Source organism: Heterocephalus glaber, unplaced genomic scaffold (assembly GCF_053883595.1).
Source record: "Heterocephalus glaber isolate CG9 unplaced genomic scaffold, H.glaber_assembly_v1.0 deba00001497, whole genome shotgun sequence".
Lineage (NCBI taxonomy): Eukaryota > Metazoa > Chordata > Mammalia > Rodentia > Bathyergidae > Heterocephalus > Heterocephalus glaber.
The window spans coordinates 5,902,611-5,925,317 of record NW_028258320.1 but is presented as its reverse complement, the minus strand read 5'-3'; the positions used below and the strand labels follow the sequence as shown (position 1 = coordinate 5,925,317).

At 42.4% G+C, this 22,707-nt stretch overlaps 2 protein-coding genes across 13 annotated transcripts in view; one reads left to right on the top strand and one right to left on the bottom strand.

The window, feature by feature from the left end:
* Window positions 1–578: 578 nt before the first annotated feature.
* On the bottom strand, window positions 579–21,922 carry Polh (DNA polymerase eta). 11 transcript variants are annotated; one of them, XM_087184604.1, is made up of 13 exons: window positions 21,855–21,904; window positions 21,678–21,733; window positions 19,988–21,148; window positions 18,571–18,712; window positions 18,223–18,357; window positions 15,261–15,478; window positions 13,471–13,640; window positions 10,941–11,044; window positions 9,739–9,858; window positions 8,932–9,055; window positions 7,416–7,481; window positions 4,610–4,779; window positions 579–3,112 (listed from the first exon to the last, which is right to left on the bottom strand). In XM_087184604.1, the coding sequence occupies exons 4-13, from the start codon at window positions 18,705–18,707 to the stop codon at window positions 2,221–2,223; spliced, it is 2,136 nt and encodes a 711-aa protein (XP_087040730.1). In that variant the 5' UTR covers window positions 18,708–18,712; window positions 19,988–21,148; window positions 21,678–21,733; window positions 21,855–21,904; the 3' UTR covers window positions 579–2,220. The 11 variants fall into 11 exon arrangements, with proteins under 11 accessions (XP_087040730.1, XP_087040729.1, XP_021115417.2 ...); XM_087184603.1 differs by having other exon boundaries at window positions 19,988–20,787; window positions 21,678–21,922; XM_021259758.2 differs by having other exon boundaries at window positions 19,988–20,109; window positions 21,678–21,922.
* A 93-nt stretch (window positions 21,923–22,015) lies between these two features.
* The window catches only part of Xpo5 (exportin 5), a 40,039-nt gene continuing 39,347 nt past the window's right edge, over window positions 22,016–22,707 (top strand). For both annotated transcript variants that reach the window (XM_004846490.4, XM_004846489.4), the window contains exon 1: window positions 22,016–22,314. In XM_004846490.4, coding sequence (XP_004846547.1) covers window positions 22,210–22,314 — 105 coding nt within the window. In that variant the 5' untranslated portion in view covers window positions 22,016–22,209. The remainder of the gene's footprint in view (window positions 22,315–22,707) is intronic.

The following is a 22,707-nucleotide window of genomic DNA, read 5'->3' as shown; positions in this document are numbered from 1 at the left end:
GAATCAGCTGCTTTTAGAAATACCTGTGCTGTAGCTTGCTATGAAGAAGCCTGTGGCTGAAGAACTCCTTCCTATATGAGAAGCAGAGTGCTTCCTTCCTTCTCTGCAGTTGCTGGTAAATGGCAGTGAGGAAGGAACCAAGAAGGTACTATGGCTGTCACCCAGCACTGACCTTTGCATGCCTGTCCACTGACAGACTCCACTAGTGTGCTGAGCAGGGCTGGTGTGCTGCTCACACTGCCCTTTTGTTCACTGCTGGCCACCCTCCCACCCACATGCTCTACCAGCTTGGCCCTCTCCAAGTCCAGTGAACCTGACTTCCAACCACATTACTTTTGTGTAGAGCTCCCTCATGCCAGTCAGCCCAACTGTCAGGAAGTATTCAACTTTTATCTGTGGAGCAGCTGAGAAATGAATGCTTCACTCAAAGCTTTCTGTTTATGTATCTTTTCCCTCAATTACAAAAGCCAATGTTGGAAAAAAAATCCCATCTCAGTATCGAATGAGACTCCTCCAGGAATTACTGAGCCACTTTGCCACATTCATAGAACATTTAGGGAGAGTATCTAAGGCAGGGCCTCAAGGAGTGTGTACATTTTTATTGGTCATCAGATCTAAATCTGTCTTGTTTTACATTCAACCAAGGAATGCTAAGTACTTCTTATGTGCTGGGCACCATGAACCATTCCTCCCTGTAAGAAGCTACAAATCTAACAAGGAAAAGCTCATGTACACAGTGATTAACATCTTTTTAAGTGCCATAAAACTGGGAAATATTTTCAAAGGAAAAAATAATTTCCTGCTAGGTCCAGTAGCTTCTGTCCTTCAAATTAAATATAGTCCTGCAATTTATAAATGTGCTAAAAAGCTGCTGCTTTGTATGAGAAGAGGGTTACATGTACACCATTCCCCCCACTCATGTAACATACCCACACATTGCTTAGCTCTTCATTTGGTTCCAGGTATAATTCAAGGCTTCTCTTATCAGAGAACCCCAAAAATCTGACTTCTCACACATAATGGAGATACTAAAGATACAGTACTAAAGCCGGACACAGTGGCATTCAAGTATAATCCCAGCATTCTGGGAGGCTGAGACAGGAAGATTTCAAGGTCCAGCCCAGCCTGGGCAACTGAGACCCTGTCTCAAAAAATTAAAGGGCTGGGGATGGAGTTCAGTGTGGAGGCCCTGGGTTCAATCCCTAGTATCCCCATAACAAAATCAAATAACCCAAAACAGTACTAGTACTGGGACTACAGATCAGTGGAGTACTTGCCTAGCATGAACAAAGCCCTGGGTCCAACCTCCCAGGACCACAAAAATCAAAATGGTACTAACAGATGTGAACAAGTGCCAAAAGCTACCGTAAGATTCAAAACTAAGCTCAACGTTCGTACTCCAGTGTGGAAGAGAACACACCAGGGATCCCAAAGTCCCAAGCACTTACTCTGAAATTTGTGCTTTGGGCTTCAGGAAATGTCCTGTCTTCTCCAAACCTGGCCTCTAGGAGCTTAGAGATTGGGTTTCTAAAAGTCGAAGACACATGAGGAGGTCCTATAAATGTGCAGATTCTGGTTCTTCCCAGCAAGTCCTCTAGCAAGGATGGCGCTGCTCCAGTTCAGAGCATGAAGTGGTCTCATTCTATATCAGAACACGCAGGGGTAGAAAATACAGAATTCTGATCATGGTGTCATCTGACCTGCCTGTCACAGAGCTAGGATATTTTTAACCATCTTTTAGTCAATTCCTTCTCTGTGCCATCTTTAAGTGAGGCATTTCATACATCCTTTTAAATCTTCAGTAATCCAGAAGGTGATGATCTCAGTCCACAGAGGAAGAAGTGAAGAAAATGATCACACCATTTTGGGAACAAGAAGCAGAGGGATGCTTGGAACCAGGTCTCTTGGGCTCTAGGCCCATGTAACTTATCTGACACAGCCTCCCTAAACTCTGAAGATTAAAAATTCAAATGAATTCCTTAGCAATTCCTGGTTTGTTTGGGTTTTTTGGGGGGTTTTTTTGGTATTACAAATATCATTGTGGGCTAGGGATTTAGCTCAGTGGCACCACACCTGCCTTGCAAGCGCAAGGTCCTGAGCTCGATCCCCAGTACCGGAAAAAAAATTCATCGTTATGGATATCCTTAAATAATGAATGTATTTCCAACTCCTGGGTTACAGACAAAATATTAAAACCCTACAACAAGCCTGAGGGTAGCATTAATGTGTTAATGGTTTAAAAAATGATTCCAATGTCTGCATGCCCTCGGGACGGGGGCGTTTATTACTACAGGCCAAGGGGCTCTTGGGGTCTCTTTTCTTTTGAGGAGATGCAGCTGGAACAGCCTGGGGGGTTGAGGACTGAGGCTGCAGAAAGGATTTCTGCAATTCCAATGCAAAATGATAATCCATATGTTCTGGCATCTCCCACACTGGAACCAGGGAGCCGCACTTGTCACAGGGCAGCTGGTCCTCAGCAGCTAAAAGACAAGAGGTAGCCACTGCCTTTGGGGCCACCTCCAGAGACTGGAGAGCTGAAAAGGCAGGCATGGCTAGGCTGTTGTGTGTCAGATCCTCCTCTGTAGAAACTGCCTTAGAGGAGTCTAGCTTCAGCGGTTTGTCACAAACAGGGCCTCTCTCCGAATGCTCTGTTGGAAAATAGTTAGGTGACCCTTTAGAGTTGGCCTGTGAGTTTTGTGGATGCAAAGATACTGAAGAATTACTGGTCTGTTTCTGCTTTAGAAGCAGACTTTTCTGCTTAAAGAAGGGCTCTATACCCGTTGTCTTACTGGTCTGGAAAAATAAAGGGGGCTTGGATGACGACTTGCTCATGGGTGTCTGGGTAGCAGCAGTAAGTGATGAACATGAAGCTTGTTTGGCTTTCTGCTTCTCTGCAACTTTTTGGAAGAATGATTCCAGAAAGGTGGTTGCTTTCTTGGTGGCTGTCACTGCTGGGTCACTTCCCTGGGTCTTAGCTTCCGAGCTGGTGACTGGCACCTTTGGCAGAGAACTTGAGTCACCACTCAGGAAGGCAGTGATGTCTGTGCAAGATCCAGGGCCAGAGACAGAGAACTTCGTAGCACAGAGGAAGAGCATCGTGAGAGGAGGGGACCTGTATAACAGAGAAGCAGAGATTAGCAACAGATCACTGTTTCAGAGACATGATTCAGTTCACAAATGACTGGGGTTCTGGGTCAGGCTCCCAGAACGCTAGGATTTCTGGTGTGTACCACCATGCCTGGCTCAGTGAATTATTATAAGTAAAGACCAAAGGCTCCAATTTTAGAGACCCCATCAAATCACAAGTGTCTTGCCAGGTGATGACCATTTTTTGTTTTGTGATTTTTTTTGAGATAGGGTCTCACTTTGTAGTTCAGGCCGGCCTTGAACTCACTGTATAGCCCAGGCTAGATCTGATCTCATGGCAATCTTCCTGGCTCAGCCTCTTGTGTGCTGAGATTACAGGCATGAACCACCATGCCTAGCAATACTTTAAAAAAAAATGTAACAGGTTATGTTAAATAAATAAAGCATTCCAGTCCTAAAAATCATCTAGACAGAAAATGAACATGCCCCCAAATCAGGCTTTACCATATTTTTGGTTATATTTCACGACTAACAGAGAGGAAGTTTATGAATATATTTGGTATAATACAAGTGGAGCTTGTAACTGAGCTGAGATGGTAGAGATTATCAATGAATAATGGTCACTTTTGTAAGTATAAAAGATGCTGTTATGGCTTGTGTTTAGATGTCCCCCCAAAGCCTCATGCAGTCATAGGTGGGGCTTTTCAGAGGTGGCTGGATCTAGAGTGTGTGATCCCTAGGATTAAGTGTATGATGCTGGAATCAAGGGTGTGTGTTTACTAAATTAGTCTACTGATTGGTTTGGCATAGTTGTAGGTGTGGATAATGAGAAGGCTTACCCTGGGCATGCAGCCTGGATAAAACATGAGAGAAAGAAGGGTTGCTGCTTGTCGCTTGCTGCTTTGCTCATCTTTTGCTGCCTTGTTGACTTCTACCTGGTATGAAATGTTTCTCTACCATGCCACCCTACCTTAGAGCCAGCCAACTATTGACTGAAGCTCAACAATTTGTGAGCCAAAATAAACCTTTCCTCCTTTAACTTTGGGCATCAAGTATTTTGTCTCAGCATTTAAGATGGAACAATCAAGTAGTTGAGAGCCAAGTTCCTAAATGTATTCTGGGAACTTGAGCTGTATTCTCCAAGTACAACTGATGAAGGCTGAGACAGTACTGATTCTCTGCCTTTGAACCTGCCCTGGGGAGCTGGAAGGCACCAAAGGGAGGCCAGGAAGCTGTATCTGAGAACTTTGTTTTGTTTTGTTTTTTTGGTACCGGGGATGGAACTCAGGTCCTTGTGCTTTCGAGGCAGGCGGCGGAACCACTGAGCTAAATCCCCGGCCCTGTATCTGATAACTTTGTTTCTGGGGTTACTATTTTCGCCCTTAGTGACCATTTCCTTCTGTAATTGGTGCTGCTAGTCCAAGTGACAAATTGCCCACCCTGGCTGAAAGAGTCAGGAAGCCCACTAGCTTTAGCGCTCAAGGCATGCATTTCTTCCGAGAAGATCAGCTAGAAGCTTCACCATTCAGTCTGGATTCCAGAAGTGTTACAGTTCCTGATGACAGCAAATGCATCCTGGCTCATCTTGTAAGCATCATAGCGGGTGAGGGCACAGCAGCGGCGCAGGCTGCTCAGACGTTTGTCTCCTTGTACACGGATGCTCACAACCAGCTGGGTGGCCACCCTGTCATTCTGTGGGTAGAAAAAGGTTAAGACTAAGATAAAGTTATCTAGAGCATCTGGGTTCTATATAATCAAGTACAGAAGGAGTTAAAATCAGGGTGACAGAATGGTTTGGAAACAGTAAGTTTAAAATCCAAGGCTATAAAGTTAGTAAGCAAAGAATGCAACTTTATTCTAGTGCCTATATAAACTACAAGTGTATACTGAGTGCTGAGGGTGCACAGGACTCAGTTGGGTACTGGGAGGGATGCAAAGACAATTCCTGTTTTCCTATTTCTTATACATTAATAGTACAGATTTTATACTATAGAATCACATTTTCTGAATAAAAAATAGTTCAAAATGTTTGTGCTATTTTTGGAAGAACTGAACAAGACATAATTTGGGTGATGGAACAGTAAAATATCTAGGCCATGTTAACAGATGATGGAAATAGAACAGAATAAATGAAAATGAGACCTTCCTGAAAGTTTTCTTACAGTGTCTAAGCAAGAAGATTATAAATTGGACATGGTAGTACATGCCTGTATCCCAGCACTTGGGAGGCTGAGACAGGAAGATCACGAGTTTGAGACTAGCCTGAACTACATAGTGAGACCTTGTCTCAAAAAAAAAAGATGATTTTTTTTTTTTTTAAACACCTACCATACCATATTCTATTTTGATTCTGTTACTGAAAAAAAGGTCTAGGAAAGTACTTGTCTGAAAGCTAGAATGGCACAACTGAATAATGGTCTAGTTTTCAGTCAGGGCTTTTGTGCCAGTGCCCTTATCCATACAGCAGAAGTGCCCACCAGCACCTCCTCCTCAGTCCTCCATAGAGATGTCACTGACGTTTCCACACCTGAGTTCTGCTGACGCTGATGCTCAGCAGACTGAAAAGTCAAGAGGTAGAAATGTAAGGAGGTGAAAGGCTACCTGAGGATCCCCTCAAAAACCAAAAGATGGGCCAGGGATTTAGCTCAGTGGTTCTGCCACCTGCCTCAAAAGAACAAGGTCTTGAGTTTGATCCCTGGTACAGACACACACACAAAAAAACCCCAAAAGATGCAAGGAGAAGAAATGCCTGAGGCAAACAATCCAATGAGCACAACTACTTTGGGGAAGAGAATCCATCTGTGGAGACTTCTGTATCTTTTTTTTTTTTTTTCTGGTCCCGGGGATCGAACTTGGGTCCTTGTGCTTGCACAGCAGGCGGCGGAAACCACTGAGCTAAATCCCCGGTGAGACTTCTGTATCTTGACAGAGTATAAACTGGCAATCACAAAGGAGTCCCTGTTCACAAAGCCATCTTTCTTTTGGTTTTTTGAGACAGGGTCTTGGTTTATAGTTCAGGCTGACCTTGAACTCACTATGTAGCCCAGACTGGCTTCAAACTTGTGGCAATCTTCCTGCCTCAGTCACCTGAGTGCTGAGACTAAAGGCGTGTGCTACCACACCCAGCTCAAAGCCATCTTTCTAACACTAGCACCTGACATGCATCTCCGAAGTAGAGACAAAGCTGAGAGAGGCAGGAGAGAATGGGATAAAGGGGAGACCTTATAGCCCTCATGTGGTAACAGGAGCTGCAAACAATAAACACAAGGCAGGGAAGTATAGTGGAAATGATGGGGGCCAGGCATAGCTGACCGAAGCTGCTTCTGTAAGGATTCAAGGGAAGCCTCTGGGAGCGGCATCCAAGCAGGGAGCAAATGCAGGCAGAGGGGTCAAAACTCCTGGCGCATAGGCACAGCAGTGCAGAGGTACCTGCTTTCCTGGTGTTAGAGAAGAGGAAAGGGGGCATGGGCTGAGACCAGTGGGGTGGGGTGGGGCAGGGAGCCAAGGTGCAAGTAGACTCATGGTGTTAGAATGGGAAATCCTCAGCATGGCTTCCGTGGGAAGGGAAGTCACTGGAATGTTCTAACAGTGATGTCACAGAATCTGCTAGGCTATAAAGTCCTCTGAAGCTTAAAGATACATCCACCTCCAGGAATCCCCCTGTACCTCACTGGCTATTAGGTGGGGTGAAAGGCCACTACTTATTCAGGGTTGCAGGAGAATTGTAATGAGAGAGATGGGGCAGAGACAGACTGCAGGTTCACAGAATTAGGCTTTCAAAGACTAAGTTGAGTTTTATGACTATGTTGAAAGATTTCTTAAACTGTCCCAGGCTGATGCCTTTTTTATATTTTTATTTATTTATTCTTTTTGAGACAGGGTCTCGCTATGTAGTTCAGGCTGGCCTTGAACTCATGGCAATCCTCCTGCCTCAGCCTCCTCAAGTGCTGGGAGCACCACGCACCACCATGCTCGGCTTTTTTCTATTTTTGTTCCTACTCCACAAAGTTAAGCAGTTTAAATTCTAAAACCAGGGCCGGGGATTTAGTTCAGTGGTTCCATCGCCTGCTTCGCAAGGGCAAGGACCTGAGTTTGATCCCTGGTACCAAAAAAAAAAAATTCCAAAACCAGCCTGGGTGTGGTGGTACATGCCTGTGATCCCAGCACTCAGGAGGCTGAGAAAGGAGGGTCACAAATTCAAAGCCAGTCTGGGCTATATAGTGAGATTTTGTCTCAAATAAACAAACAAAAAAATCCCCAAAAACAAATAAATAAAAGAACAACAACATAAATTCCAAAACCCACCCCAGAAATAAAGAGAACCTTACATCACTCTGGTCTTTGGTCAGTCTTTCCTCCAGTTCCTGGGCTAATTGCAACAGCCACCACTGGACCTAAAAAGGTATTGCAATATTAATCTTTCACTTAAATCCACTAGGTTTCTTATAGCACTAGATAGTGGATTTTCTCAGTTCTAACCCAAAGGGATCTGTGTACCAATGACTCCCCGATAATCAAATCATCAAAATCAGTACTGTCCTGCCCCAGTCCAAGTTAACTTTCTTTTCCTGCTGGCATGTCATCTTGATGCATTTCCGCCTCCTTCCAGCACTAAGAAAATAAAGACCTCAAACTGAGGCATAATATCCCAGGCTTTCCTAGTTTCCAAAACCTGCTTGCTGTGTGTGGTGGCTTACACCTGTAATCTTAGCAAAGGGGAGGAGGAATCCCTTTGAGTTCAAGGCCAGCCTGGGCTACATACCAAGACCCTGGCTTTAAAAAAATGTTTCCACCTTCCAAAAAAATTAGAAACTTTGGGCCAGGGATTTAACTCAGTGGTGCTGCATCCTGAGTTTGATCCCCAATACCCCCCCACCCCCAAAAAGAGAAACTTTAATCAATTCCATTTATTTATTTATTTTTGGTACCAGGGATCAAACTTAAGACCTTGAGCTTGCAAGGCAGGCAGTGGCACCACTGAGCTAAATCCCCAGCCCCCATTTTATTTATTTTATTTTTGAGGGGGTGGGGGTACCGGGGATGGAACTCAGGACCTTGCACTTTTGAGGCAGATGGCAGAACCACTGAGCTAAATCTCCGGCCATTTTATTTATTTTTGAGACAGGACCTTGCTATGCTGTTCAGGCTGGCTTTGAACTCAAGGTGATCCTCCTGCCTCAGCTTCCCAAGTACTGGGATTACAGGTATGTATTACCATGCTCAGCTTATTTCTTTTTAGTTGGAAGAAAGGAAAAACAAAGTAAATCACAAGTTAAACTAATAAATTTCAAAACAAAACATAAACTGACCTATCAACCCTCAAACCAGACTTGGGGACATACGCCTGTAATTCCAGCACTCTGGGAAGCTAAGGAAGGAGCATCACAAGTTTGAGCCCAGCCCAGGTAACTTAACTTGATGACTTAGTGAGACCCTGTCTCAAAACAAATTAAACAAGAAAACCCCCAAATACCTTCCACAGCTACCAAAATCTATCCACTAATCCCTTTAAAAAGAGTTAGCAATGACCTGGGCATGATGGCACATGTCTATACTCCCAGTTACTCAGGAGGCTGAAGCAGGAAGATTCTAAGTTTGAGGCTAACTTGGGCAACTCAGTGAGACCCTGTCTCAAAATAAAAAAGGGCTAGGATGTAGCTCAGAGGTACAGCTCCCTGGGCTCAATCCCATATCATATACACACACACAAAAGAGGCAGTGTTCTCAAGATGGGCAGGTAGTTCAGTGGCATAGGCCTTGCCTAGCGGAAACAAGGCCTGGGTTCAATCCTCGGCACCACAAACAAACAAAAAAGGCAGTCCCCTGGCCAGACTGCCTGCTCACCTGTTCCCTAGTAGCCAGAGCTGTTTTTCCTGGGAAGTTCTTGCTACAGCCAATGGTTTTGGGTAGCTGCCTGGGTTTAACTGGATCATGTTCAATTCCTCGGCACATGGCATACAGCCAAGACCTAATAAAACCATCAAAAACAGTTTCAGGTGAAAGTAAATGATTATTCTTGCTAAACTAAATACCCATATTATATCACCCTTTTATCCTTCTCATAACAAAGGAAAAATGTGTCCAAAATGAAAGTGTACCTGACCTCTGACAGAACCCCTGTCCTTCTCAAATGATTATAGTGCAAGATCCTGGCAAGGACAGTAATACTTTCTAAAGCCAACTTAACTGTATTTTGAGAAAAGTGCCAAGTAAGGCACTAGTTCATATTCCCAAGGTTTTTCATTTTCCCCCCATTTATTAGAACCTAATATACAAGGATTTTAAGGGAACATCAACAAATTACCATACATAAATGATGTAACAGTAATACCCCAGTTTCAAAGTAACAATTCCTATCGACTCCCCAGGTACATGAAAACATGACTCTAGATTAAGAGGCTACAGTGATCCAATTTTTTATTTTGTTTATTTTTGCAGCGCTGGAGATCAAACCCAGGGTTCTACCATTGAGGTACACTGCCAGCCTCTTTGACCTAGTACTTTAAAACAAGAAACACCAACCAGTGAAATTAGCTCAAGGAACAAATGTTAACCTAAAGATAGGTCTAGGTTTTACTAGACACTTTTGTCTATATCTGAACTTAGCATTTCCATAAAGGTTATGATTGAAAAACAATATAAATCACTTACCCATTCTTCTCTCCAAAATGATTCTGGAGCTGGGATTCAGTGAACTGGGTCAGTTCACCCATGTATTCTACACCTAGAACTTCAATGACAGAGGCTCCTAGCTTTCCTCCAAGACTCCGGCTGATAACAAAGGAGACAAAGGCATCATAAGTATCTAGTAATAGCAAACAGAACACATTGTTGCCTGTCAGTACCAGTGCAGGGAAGATGAGAGTATACACTAAGCCTTTAGATTCCTTATTTACTGAGAATTCAGATACTTTGAGAATTAGGACTCAGGAATAAAATTAACAATAGCATAAACCAAAGATCAGTCACTGATTATCTTTCTAATCAACTGAATAGAAAATTTTCAATTGTGTAAGACCTACTGTTCAATTTGAGGATTAAACTCCATGACTAGAACCTCTCCTACTTACTAAGGCTATGGTCACAAGTCTTGAGCCCAGCCTTGGAACACCCTGCAATTTGCCCAGTACCCACCTTGCCAACTGCTCCCATCGCTCAGTGCCAGCAGTGGGAACCAGTTCATGTCTGGTTCTCTACACTTTCCCCTTTGTCCAAAAACACATCTAAATCAGTGCTGCTTTACAGTTCTTGGCTAAGTCCACCATCATGCTAAACTTCAAAACAAATTCCCATGCTGGTGTCGTAAATCTCTCTCACATAGCTTTCTTCTTTGTGTGAACTTTGGTAACTAACTACCTGCACAATTCACTTAACACATACTCATATGAATCCTGGGACAGCATTTTTACTCTTGGTGTGAACTGTCATATTTTGTCTAACAATATCTTTAGTCCTTGTCAAGAACACACAACTGCTAGGCACAACTTATTCATTTAACTGGTTTCTTTCATGCCAACCCTGGGTGCAAACACCAGCACCACCAAAACAAACAAAAAAAAAGTCCAGAGAGAAGTTAAACATATAGCTAAAACTCAGTTCATTTTCAAAAATATCAGGATTAAGTGTCTTCATTAAGAAAAAAGTCTCAGGGTCAGCGATTTAGCTCAGTAGTTCCACTCCCTGCCTCAAAAGCACAAGGTTCCAAGTTCGATCCCCGTACCAAAAAAAAAGAAAAAAAGAAAAGTCTCAGTGTGCCGCTAGCTCCAATTTTTTCTGAGAAACAAAACAAACTATAACCAGAGAGTATCTTCATGGGGATATGAGTAAAACTAAGCTACTCCCCAAATACTTACATCTTACGAATAGGCATTTGGCTGAAGAGCTGTGGGACGGACCCCTGAGAGACCAGAGTCTGGCGGTTGGGCTTATTTAGTCCGCAGGCCAGTTTTGCCAGGACCTGGAAGCATAGAAAATATAAAAACCTTGGTACAGTCAACCCACCTACACAGAGTGGGTGAAAACACATACAACATGCATGCACCAAGGGTTGTAACTAATGGTTCCACATTAGAAACAAAATACAGGCAGAAACTCAAGAAATCTTTAAAATTTTATATTCCACAACATCTTTGGTGAAAAACATGACCCATTATCAGTGTCCTCACTGGTCTTCCTAGTCATTTTTCTTCCTCTATCTATCCCTTGAGACTGGTCCTCCCACTTCAAATTTAAAACACAGGAGCTATAGAAGAAACTCAGTATGCATTTGTCAGTGTGTTCATATGAAAATGTTAAATTTGTTTTACTGTACCCCACCGATTTACATTTCTTAGGGTTTGTTTTGTTTATGCAGCACTGGGATCAAACCCAGGGCCTTGTGCACAATAGGCTGAGTCACATCCACAGCCCAATTTCTTGATGAAAGGTTAGTCCTGAATTTCATACAGTATATCATAATCTAGTATCTATGATAGAGATTGGGCTCAAAATCTTGCTATTATAACACATTCCTGTCTACCAACAATACTTAAAAATGAAAAAAAAAATTAAACTCCTGAGAATTCTTTTAAAATAATAAGGCACTTCCCTGGTATCATTTGTAAATATTTGGTATAAAATATAAAATGCTTGATTCTGTGTTGCACATCTGGAATCCCAACACTCTAGGAGGCTGGGACAGCAAGTTTCCAATTCAAGGCCAGTCTGGGCAAATTAAGGACTTAGTGAAATCTTGTCTCAAAATTTTAAAAAGTGAGGAATGGGGAATAAGCAAAAGTATAATATACTGCTGAGGATTTAGCCCAATAGTGCTGTGCCTGCCTTGCAAGCGCAAGGTCCTGAGTTCGATCCCCAGTACCAAAAAGAAAAAAAAAAGTATAATATACTTAGGCAATTCCACATAAGAGAAAATAAGATAATACAAAAATATCCAGCAAGTGAAAAACAAAAGAAATAGGTTAATATATAAAAGTACAAAGACCAGCCTCCTCCTTCCTATAGATAGTCATTAAGGAAATACTTTGGATGTTAACTATATAAAAAAGTATTTTCTGTAATTTTTCAGCCTGCCTCTTAGCAATGTTAATTCCTGTAAAAATATACTTAAGTTTTTATTTGGGCCTAAATATACATTTAGGTAAAAATACTTTCAAAGTATATGGGAAAAATATATATATTTTGGGGGGGGACGGGGGACCTGGGATCAAACTCAGGTCCTCGAGCTCATGAGGCAGGCGGCAGAACCACTGAGCTAAATCTCCTGACCCTATATATATATTTTTTTGAGATAGGGTCTCACTGTGTAGTCCTGGCTGGCCATGAATTCAAAATCTTCTCACCACAGCTTTTCAAGTTCTGGGATTACAGGCATATCCCACCATGCTAGGCTTTATACATTAGTAATTCTAATTAAAAGAATCATACCACAGTGATATATGTGTACCCATGTATATAGTAGCACAGTCTGTAATAGCTAAATCTTGGAAACAGCCCAATTGCCCATCAATTGGAGACTGGATAAAGAAGATGTGGGTTTGTTTTTTTTTATAAAATGGAGTATTACTCAGCCATAAAGAATGAGAAACTAGAGACATTTATAGCTAAATGGATGCACATTGAGGCCATATTCTTCTTTTTTTTTTTGGTACCAGAGATCGAACTTGGGTCCTTACGCTTGCACAGCAGGTGGCGAAACCACTGAGGTAAATCCCCAGCCCGAGGCTATATTCTTAAGTGAAATAAATAGGACACACATGTCTAAATACCGAATAGCTTCTCTGGTGTGAGAAATTGAAAGTGTAAATAAGGATCAAATTGTATAATAGATAATGTGAAATAGGAAGAAAAAGTCCAAAGGGAAAGGGGAAGTGGGGGGGGGGTAGGAGAAAGCAAAGAAGGAAAAGGGATAAATAAATATGAGAAAAGGAAAAAAATGGAAAAAAAGTCTTTGTAACTTACAATCTTTTTTTTCCTGGTACGGGGATCGAACTCTGGACCTCACGCTTGCAAGGCAGGCATTGGAACCACTGAGCTAAATTACCCGCCCTACTTTTTTTTTTTTTTTTTTTGGTACCAGGGATCGAACTCTGGACCTTGCACTTGCAAGGCAGGCGGCAGAACCACTAAGCTAAATCCCTGGCCCTATAAATAGGGAGGGATGGAGGGGATGAAGGGAGGGCAGAGGAATGGAGGAAAAAAATGAGAACCAAGATATATCATGTAAAGGTACAAATTCCCAATGATGAATGTCATCATATTGTATACCTAAAATGTACCAATAAACTTAATGAATAAAAAATAGTTCAAATGCCGCACTCTTGTCTACTTTGCTGTATTTGACTAAAGATATCCATGTTTCTCTTCAAAATATGTGCTTGTCTTTACCTTATTGTGTGAAATCCCAGCTGAACACTGAAATCCAGTCTGCCTTTCAATGGCTGCTCTCATTTCCTCCACAATCACTGCTCCCACGGTGAGCTGCAGGTCTGGAGAGATGGTGTTATCAATCTGAAGAGAATCGAGCCATTGATGTAAGCCTTGTTTTCGCATCTCCTCTGAAAAATGTGGAAAGGTCACTTAAGACATCTACATCATTATTTTCAGTCATGAGCCATATAATGATCTTTGGTTAACAGACTGCACAAGCTGGCTATGAGGGCACATGCCTGCGATTTCAGCATTTCAGACCTGTGCTTTTCTTAGTTGGGAGGCTGAGACAGATAAGATGAGAGGTGGAGGCCAACCTGTGTGGCCAGGTTTGTCTCAAAACAAACAACAGGGCCAGGGCTCAGTGGTTCCGCCGCCTGCCTCGTAAGGGCAAGGTCCCAAGTTTGATCCCCGGTACCAAAAAAAACTTAGATGATAGCCAATTGTTGGTGAGAACAGAAGGGAAACAAGAACTCTTGTGTACTGCTAAGGAGTGTAAGCTCTGACAGTGCTTCTGAGCAGCCACTGGCTGTACTTACAAAAATAAAGTCTATGTGTATACCCTGTGGCCTATTGGTCCATTCCTGCAAACACTTCTAGAGAGACCCTTGCATAGGTCCAACAAATGATAATGACATTCAGCATATAAGCAGGGTGTTAGAAGCCGCCAATGCAGCCATCATCAGAGAGAGTGGTCTGTAACCATGGCGGAGCCATTCATGAATTATGTCATAGCTAAAAGCCATCAATTATCTATAAATTCAGCCACATAGATCTCTTTCTTTTGAGACAAGGTGTCAATATGTAGTTCAGGCTGGCCTTGAACTCACCATGTAGCCCAGGCTGGCCTCAAACTCAAAGCAATCGTCCTGTCTCAACCTCCCAAATGCTGGGATTACAGGCGTGCACCACCACACCCGGCTGTCTCTAAAATCACCATTGAAAGAAAATTAAGAGACAGAATAAAATGTGTAATTAGCGAAGCATCATCTTGTAATTAAAAAGCACAAACAATAATGTATAATTTATAAACACATATACATAGCTAAGAAAATAAATATGTCAGTGGATGCCACAGGATGAGTGGGGTTGGAGGGGTGGGAAACACTGAAGCAAAAAGATAATATGCTATAAATTGATTGGACATTTTTTTGGTACCAGGGATCGAACTAGGGACCTTGTGCTTGTGAGGCAGGTGGCAGAACCACTGAGCTAAATCTCGAGCCCTGATTGAACTTTTTTTTTTTTTGTAGCAGGGATCAAACTCGGGACCTTGTGCTTGCGAGGCAGGCGCCAGAACCACTGAGCTAAATCCCTGGCCCATGACTGGACATTTTAAATAACTGCCTATGTTTGAAATCTTCCTTAAAAAAGCTCACCCACACAGATGAGACCAAGAACCTAAGTTATAGTACAAATTAACCTGCAGATAAAGGAATTGCTTAGTCAGCCTCCTACCTTCTCCTAGTCACATTAACCTGTGGTAGTTGTACCTAAAGAGATATTTACTTTCATATAGATTTCACAGCTTCTTTCTTTCTTTTTTTTTTTTTAAGATTTCACAGCTTCTGAATATGCATATACCTGGAAAGATAAAGAGAATTTGTATATCCTTCCATGTGAGTCCTTGTGATTCACTCAGGCTGTAGTTTACGTTTCTTTTCAATCATTCCAAGAAGAATCTGTATGACCAAACAAAGCAGGCTCCAAAAGTGGGAAGCGGAAGCAATATGATACTATGGAAGTACCTTTCTGAATAGTCTCTTTCGCTGGTGTAGGGCTCTGAGGCAAACCTTCGACATAAGTGGTTGGCAACAAGTCTGCTGATATGGGCTGTCCTTGTAACTTCTGTAGTCGCTCTTGCACAGCACTGGTCAGATCTACATAAGCTTCATCGATGCTGGCACGTTCAATCACAGCAAAATGAGACATCACCCCCATCACTTCAACACTAGCTTCCCGGTACCTAAAAAGCATGAAGGTCATATATGGAGGCAACCTTGAGATTGTCAGCCCATCTCTCCCTCATAATGAACATAAATCTACATGATCAAGAGACATGTGGCTTAACAGAGACTAGACAGTCAATGGGCAGGCAGATGACCTGTAACAGAAGGAAAAGGAAAAAATCCTGGAGGGAAACTTCGTTAGTGTAATGCTAGCACTATCAATCCAGAAAGCATGCAGAACATGAACATTCTATATGACAAGGATTTCTTTAAAAAGGAAAGAAATGCTGTGCACCAAAAGACATTTACTATGATCACCTATTCCTTTGTTATTTTCATGTCTACCACAGAAGATTTTTGCTTCTGATTCTGTCTTGAAATAAGAGCTAACTTATAGGGTGGTTACGCTGCCCGTCTTGCAAGTGCAAGGACCCAAGTTTGATCCCCAGTACCAAAAAACCCCCACAACAAGAGCTAACTTATAGGGTACTGATCAGTGAACAGAGAATCTGGTCTTCCTCAGGGCAGCATTCTCACCATAACAAACTAATATGTGGACTCTACACTTCAGCAAATAGGAGTTCAGCTAACACACAACCTGCTCATCACTATACACACATATTCCAACAGCTACTTCTTGGTCTATGAACATTCACAAAATCATCAGGCTGAAGATACATGCCTATAGAACAAAGTGATGCAGCCAGGCAGGCAGATGGCCTTCCTCAGAGCCTCTCTCTGTTCTTCCTCAGGCCCTCTGTTCTAGTCAGAAGCCACTCTGCTGCTGTATAGCTAGCTTTCTATGACAGTACACAGATGTCTGCTTTGCTTTGTTTAGGCCCTGCTATGTAACTTAAAGTTCTTTGATCCTGCTATATTTGCCGTAAAAGTGAAAATATTTATACCTCTTCTCTAAGACACCTATAAAAACTAGTATATTACAAAACATCATCAAATGAGAGATCAGAGCTATGTTTGACTTTTATCCTTTTAATCATTATTTGGTTTAGGAAGAAGATAGGCCTCAGAGGAAAGAAAGGATCAATGCACTCATACACAAATACCTAGGACAGGATGCTCTGCATCAGTGGTTGGTGTCGCAGCAGCAGTTTCTTTACAGCCCTTTGAGCAAATTAAAATATTCTGAAGGATATTTGAAACTTTATTTAATAACCTAGTATCTTAAGTTAATTATTAAAATTATTTTAAGTTGCAATATCTTTATTCCTAAATTTATAGTTTGATTCTAAAAGTAAATAATCCAGCAGGGTACGATGATGCATACATGTTAATTCCAGCTACTCCAAAGGTAAAGGCAGGAGAACGGCAAGTTCAAGGCTAGCATGAGGAACTTAGTGAGATCTGATCTCAAAAAAACTAAAGAGCTGGGCCGGGGATTTAGCTCAGTGGTTCTGCCGCCTGCCTTGCAAGTGCAAGGACCTGAGTTCGATCCCCGGTACCAAAACCAAAAACAAAAAAAAAAACTAAAGAGCTGGGCACAATAGCACATGACTATAATCTCAGCTACTCAGCAGGCTAAGGCATGAGGATCACAAGTTTGAGCCAGTATAGGCAACTTAGCAAGATCCTCTCTCAAAAACATTTTTTTAAAAGGGTTGGTGATGTAGCTCAGTGGTAGAGTATTCCTGGGTTCAACCCCCAGAGTACTGGAATAAATAAAAATGGCTGTAGAAATAACTCAGTGGTATAGTAGTTGTCAGGCATACTTGAGCCCCTGGATTCAATCCCTAGTAGGGCAAAAAAAGGTGCCTCTGAGTTAAATCTCCGGCCCTTGTTCCTACTTTCTATACATATCTTCTATACATATCTCTCATTCCAAGGCTAAACATCTAACATTTGGGGACAGGCTGCTCGATTAAAAAACAGAAGACCAGGTACAAAAAAAAACAAAACAAAACAACCAACAACAAACAAAAACATAAATAATGGAGCATGGTGGTACACATCTGTAATCCCAGCACTTGGGAGGCTGAGGCAGGAAGATCACTGAGAGTTTAGGCCAGCCTGGGCTATATAGTGAGTTCAAAGCAGCCTGAAGTACATAATGAGACCCTGTCTCAAAAAAAGAAAACAACAACAACACACAGAAAACAATTTCTCTGTTTATTCAGCTCTGGCAGATAATTATGTTTTGTTTTTTTTTAACTCTAGCAAATAATTCTAGATATTGCACTAAAATGTCAGTTTAAGGCTTCCTTGGAAAAACAGTTTTACAGTTTTTTAAATTACTTCAGTCACTTTAGACTTTTGGACTAAGAACATGGGAAATTTATTCAAAATGTGAATTGGTATTAAGTTTTAATTATAACAACCTAGCTGGGCTTGGTGGTGCACACCTGTAATTCCAGCACTTAAGAGGCAGGAGGATTACCATGAGTTTGAGGCCAGTCTGAAATACACAGTGAGGCCCTGTCTCAACCCCTCCATAAATAAATAAAATTAATTGTAACAAACAATTTTTAAATAAAGGAAACAAATGGGTATCAGAGGAAGCAATTATTGTAATAGTAGTTCTGAACTATTAATGAAATCAAATGTCAAAACCTTTTTGCTAAAAAAAAAAAAAACAACAACAACAAAAAAAACCCTTTTTGCTTTCATTTCACAGAGATAAGATGCTGACCAAAGGGAACTTTTCAGATGTTATTTACACAAAAGTACTCTGAAACACCATTTCCAACTGTCACGGATTATTATTTTCCAACTTTCCACGTCCCTTTCAACAATCTTTTTTTCTTACTTGGTAAGGTTAGCTTTCCCCCGGGATTCACGAACTTGTGCCAGTAGAAGATCTGGACATAACTTCTTAGCATCATCGGCCCACATGTTTCTAGTGACCCCGAATGCACGAGCTTCGTAACTCACTGCAATTATTCTAAGGTTAGAAAAAAAGAGGGACCAAAGCAAAAAATTTAAATTTAACAGGAATAGGCTATAGACACATAAAGTTAGAAATTTTTTGACTACAGATGTCATTTGATCTCAAAAACAGCAGTTTTGAAATCTCAGAGACAAGAGCTCACACAGCACCACTGTATCCCCATGGATTAAAGCAGCAATAGACTGTCACAACAATAACAGTACGTACCCACCACCTTTCCAGGATTTGTACTGCACAACTGCACAAGGTTTATTCCTCAAATGAGGGTTTTGCCGCTGCTCCACTTGAACAAAGAAACAGTCCATGTCCACAAGAGCAACCACTCGGTCTTGTCCAGTAGCCATTTCTTCTATAAGACATTTTATGAAGTTAGAGAGGTGCTAATCCAAAATGCCAGGGAAAACTATATTTCCATTCTTTCACTGAAGAGTTATCATAAGCCTGAAAACAGGGAAACTAAGAGGAATGCAAGACATTTTCACATACTGCTGGCATGAGCATAAATTAGTACAACTGTATGCAGGTAATAAATATTAAAAACTTTAAAAGTAACTTTTTTTTTTAAAGTAACTCATTCTTAAAAGAATCAAACATTTCACAAAAGATACACACATAGCCAATAGGTGCATAAAAACAGGCTCAGCATCATTAGTCAGGAGGAAATGCAAATATAGACCACAATGCATAGGTAGGAAGAACTGAAAATAATGTCCCAGAGCACCCTGTAACTCACTGGGAAGGAGGAACAATACCTTCTGGTTTTTAATTACCAGTCAACATGGAACTCTTCTGTTGTAGGCACAATAAGAAGTTTCTAAACACACATAAAGCACATCAGGCTATAAAAATTTGGTAAGCCCAAAGGACCTTATTGTTTTGACTTTTTTTTTTTTTTTTGGTACCAGGGATCAAACTCGGGCCCTTACACCTTCGAGGCAGGTGGCAGAACCACTGAGCTAAATGCCCAGCCCCAGGGCCTTATTGTTAAAACCAAAAATTAACTTTCAAAAGAAATCTATATTATTTGAGAAAAATCACCTAATGACTGTGTTGCCTAAAGCTTACTTCAGCTGCAGTGGGGCTCAACACTCTGTGGTAGAACTTGGAGAGGTAATGACATGTAAATGTTGGCATTGGATTTCCTATGTGTCCTGCCTCAGCATTCAGGGCATTTTACCCTCACAGTTTGACTGAAACATTGAAAAATATTCCAAGCTTTATATTCAAAACTTTTTTTTTTCTGGTACTCAGATCGAACTCAGGACCTCGCACTTGCGAGGCAGGCAGCGGCACCACTGAGCTAAATCCCCAGCCCTCCAAGCTTCATATTAACCTTACCTGTCAATGTAACAACTTCATGAACATTATTATATGGTTGAGTTTCTACTTACACTACCATACCACCACTGAAAAAAAAAAAATGTCTATGTATGTGAGGATGTGCAAGGTTATATATGCAATTTTCTATGAGACCTGAGCATCTACAGATTTTGGATCCTGTGGGAGTGTCCTGGAACCAATTTTCCCATGGACAACTGTATAACAGCATTTATTTTGAAAATATCACAATTATTAAAATTTAAAAATGAACACTGATAAAACATTAACTCAACTACACACTTACTGGGATTTCATTGGTTTTTCCATGAGTGTCTTTCTCTATTCCGGAATCCAGTCCAGGACGTCTCCTTAGTCTCTTCCAATCTGTGACCCTTCCATCTTTCCTTGATTTTCATAATCCTGACACTTGAGGGCAGGGAGAGTGCTGGGGACTGAATCTGGGGCCTTGTGCTTGTTACCAGTACTGGTCAGTTATTTTGACAGTGTCTTTTGTTTTTGGTTCTCATACGCATTTTTAGTAATAATATCATGGAAATAATGCTTCCATTTTTATCATATGGGGGAAAAGGTTATGATGTCAATACAATGTTAACTATAATCAGTTAAAATGGTGTTTACCAGGAGTCTCGGTGTAAGTTACTATTTTTCCTTTTGTAACTAATACCTTGAGAGAGAACATTTTGAGACTATGTTACTATCCTGTTACTCTTCAAACTTTCAATCATTATGCAACTGTCAGTGGATCTAGTCTATAACAATTACGCTGTAGCAATTGTTATTTTCTAGTATGTAAATGTTTGAACACAACAGAAATGCTTCTCTGACTTCCACCCCAGACATCCTAATTTATGGGATGTGACTCGGCCATTGTGATTTGTAAGACTCTTTAAGCAATTCCAATATACAGCCTAATTAGGAACTGCTGGCCTAAAATAAGTAAGACGCATATGAAAACACCAGAAATTCATGATTTACATATGAGAAACACAGGTTATACACTTGAGTGAGCACCCAACTGTATTCTTTAAAAAGTTTTTCAAAAACTAACATTCACCCTGAAAAAACTGTCATGCAACTACAAAGCTGGAAAATTAATGGGGAAAAACCAAATAATTAAGAAAATCAAGAGTAGTAAAGGCATTAATTCCTGGTGAATTTCTATTGACTACTCAACTAAAATAGGCAGAATGTGATACTTTAAACATTATAATTTAAAACCATGTCAGAAATTCTTTTACCTTGAAGTAGCTTTTCTCTACGATAAGGAAAGTTACATCAGGAGTGAAATAAGCAGTGATTTAACAGCAACCAGCATTTTACTAGGTACACAAAATCACAAAAACAGAGCCAGGTGTGGGCGATCCCGGCACCCTGGAGCCTGAGACAGGAGGATCTCGAGTGGAGGCTAGCCCGGACTGTACAGCAAGACCTTCTGAACCCCCTCCTATCATAAAAACAGATATGCAGACGTGACAAATAAGCCACAGAGGCTTCTTCAGCTTACGTATTTACGGCACAAAGCAAGATTTTTATAACGAAGGAGAATGAACAAATATGCTTTCTGCCAAGATCTTGCTTCCGGATAACGACTTTGAATTCTTTCAATTCAACAAATCATCAAAACTGCATAAGTCTTCAATGATTGCAATTCTTCATATTTAAAAAGCCCTATTTATCTCAATCTGTACAAAACAAGTTTGGAGCCGATCAGGTAGGAAAGTAAGGAAAGTTAAGTGCAGGGACAGAGAAAGCTTTTAAGGACCACAGGGAAATATCAGTCTTTCCTACCAGAAAAATCTCAAGACCTTCTGGGATTAGCATATTCTCACTTTCGGCCCAGTGTATCACCTGCCATGCTACTTTATAAAACTAGTAGCCAAGGCAAACCCCCCCCACACACACAAAAAACAACTAGTAGCCAAGGCATTGTAAGGAGTCTGAAGGCAGCGACGCCGGACGCTCTATTTCCTTACCGAGGCGACAAACACCTGACCAAGCTGCCGACGACAAACCCCAGATTCAGTGTTCACTGGAAGAAATGAAAGGGTATAGGAGGTCTCGTCGCCCTTCCGGGGGCGGGACAGTGAGTCTTGAGCGAGATTTGTTCCCCTGGACAACGGACAATCCCGCAAGGATCCCAGAAACTGCACCTGCGAAGCCGCGGGGAGAGACCAGGCTGCACAGACTGACGAGATAGCGCGCGCGCAGCGAGTAGCCGTTGATGCGCCTGCGCACTGGGGCTTTCCGCCTCTCGCTCCACCCACCAAAGAGGAACTTCACAGCGGAATCGCCACTTCCGCGCGCGCATGCGCAGTGGAAGGTCGGGCGCGTGCGCAGCGCCGGGTCCTTCCCGGCTCCAGCCCCTGTGGCTCGCGCTCCTCCTCCTGCTCCCCACCCCCAGCCCGCCGCGGCCCGGTCCCAACGTGTGGTCCCGCCGAAGGAGGCATAGATACTGCGTGCTGCTGAGACTGCCGTGCCGTGTGCTCTTGGCACGTGGTGCCAGCCATGGCGATGGATCAAGTGAACGCGCTGTGCGAGCAGCTGGTGAAAGCAGTGACGGTCATGATGGACCCCACCTCCACTCAGCGCTACAGGCTGGAAGCCCTCAAGGTAGCTGGGGTCCTGGCGCTCCGGGTACGGCCGCCCGTCCGCGCGGCCGCGACCCCTCCGAGCCTGGGCCTCCCCGCACCGCCATCCGCGCTCTGCCCCCGCCCTTCGCCCCAGACGTTGCCAGGCCCCTTGGCCCCTGCCCGCCGCCCTTCCCCCTCCCTGCGACTCCTCTGCTGCGATCCGCACTGGTTTTCAACCCCAGTCCCGTCCCCCGCCCCATCAGGGCGCCCGAGCACATCCCGCCCCCAATGCCAGCTTGGTTCTTGAGGGTCCTCCCTGCTTTGAAGACAAAGATGCCCTCCTGACTCGTCCTACCCGACCTCCCTCTGTGCCCCGTCTTGACATCCTTACTTAGTACATTGGTGGTTGGGCACTTCTGGGCTAATCCGCGTA

Bases quoted from the DNA above. Each gene is read 5' to 3' on its own strand.
- Polh (XM_087184601.1), bottom strand. From the start codon at position 18,707: ATGGCTACTGGACAAGACCGAGTGGTTGCTCTTGTGGACATGGACTGT. The intron at 7,482-8,931 runs GTGAGCAGGCAG...ATACCTTTTTAG, and splicing joins CTCTGGCTACTAGGGAACAG to GTCCAGTGGTGGCTGTTGCA. The intron at 4,780-7,415 runs GTAAGGTTCTCT...TTCTACCCACAG, and splicing joins TGACCAAAGACCAGAGTGAT to AATGACAGGGTGGCCACCCA.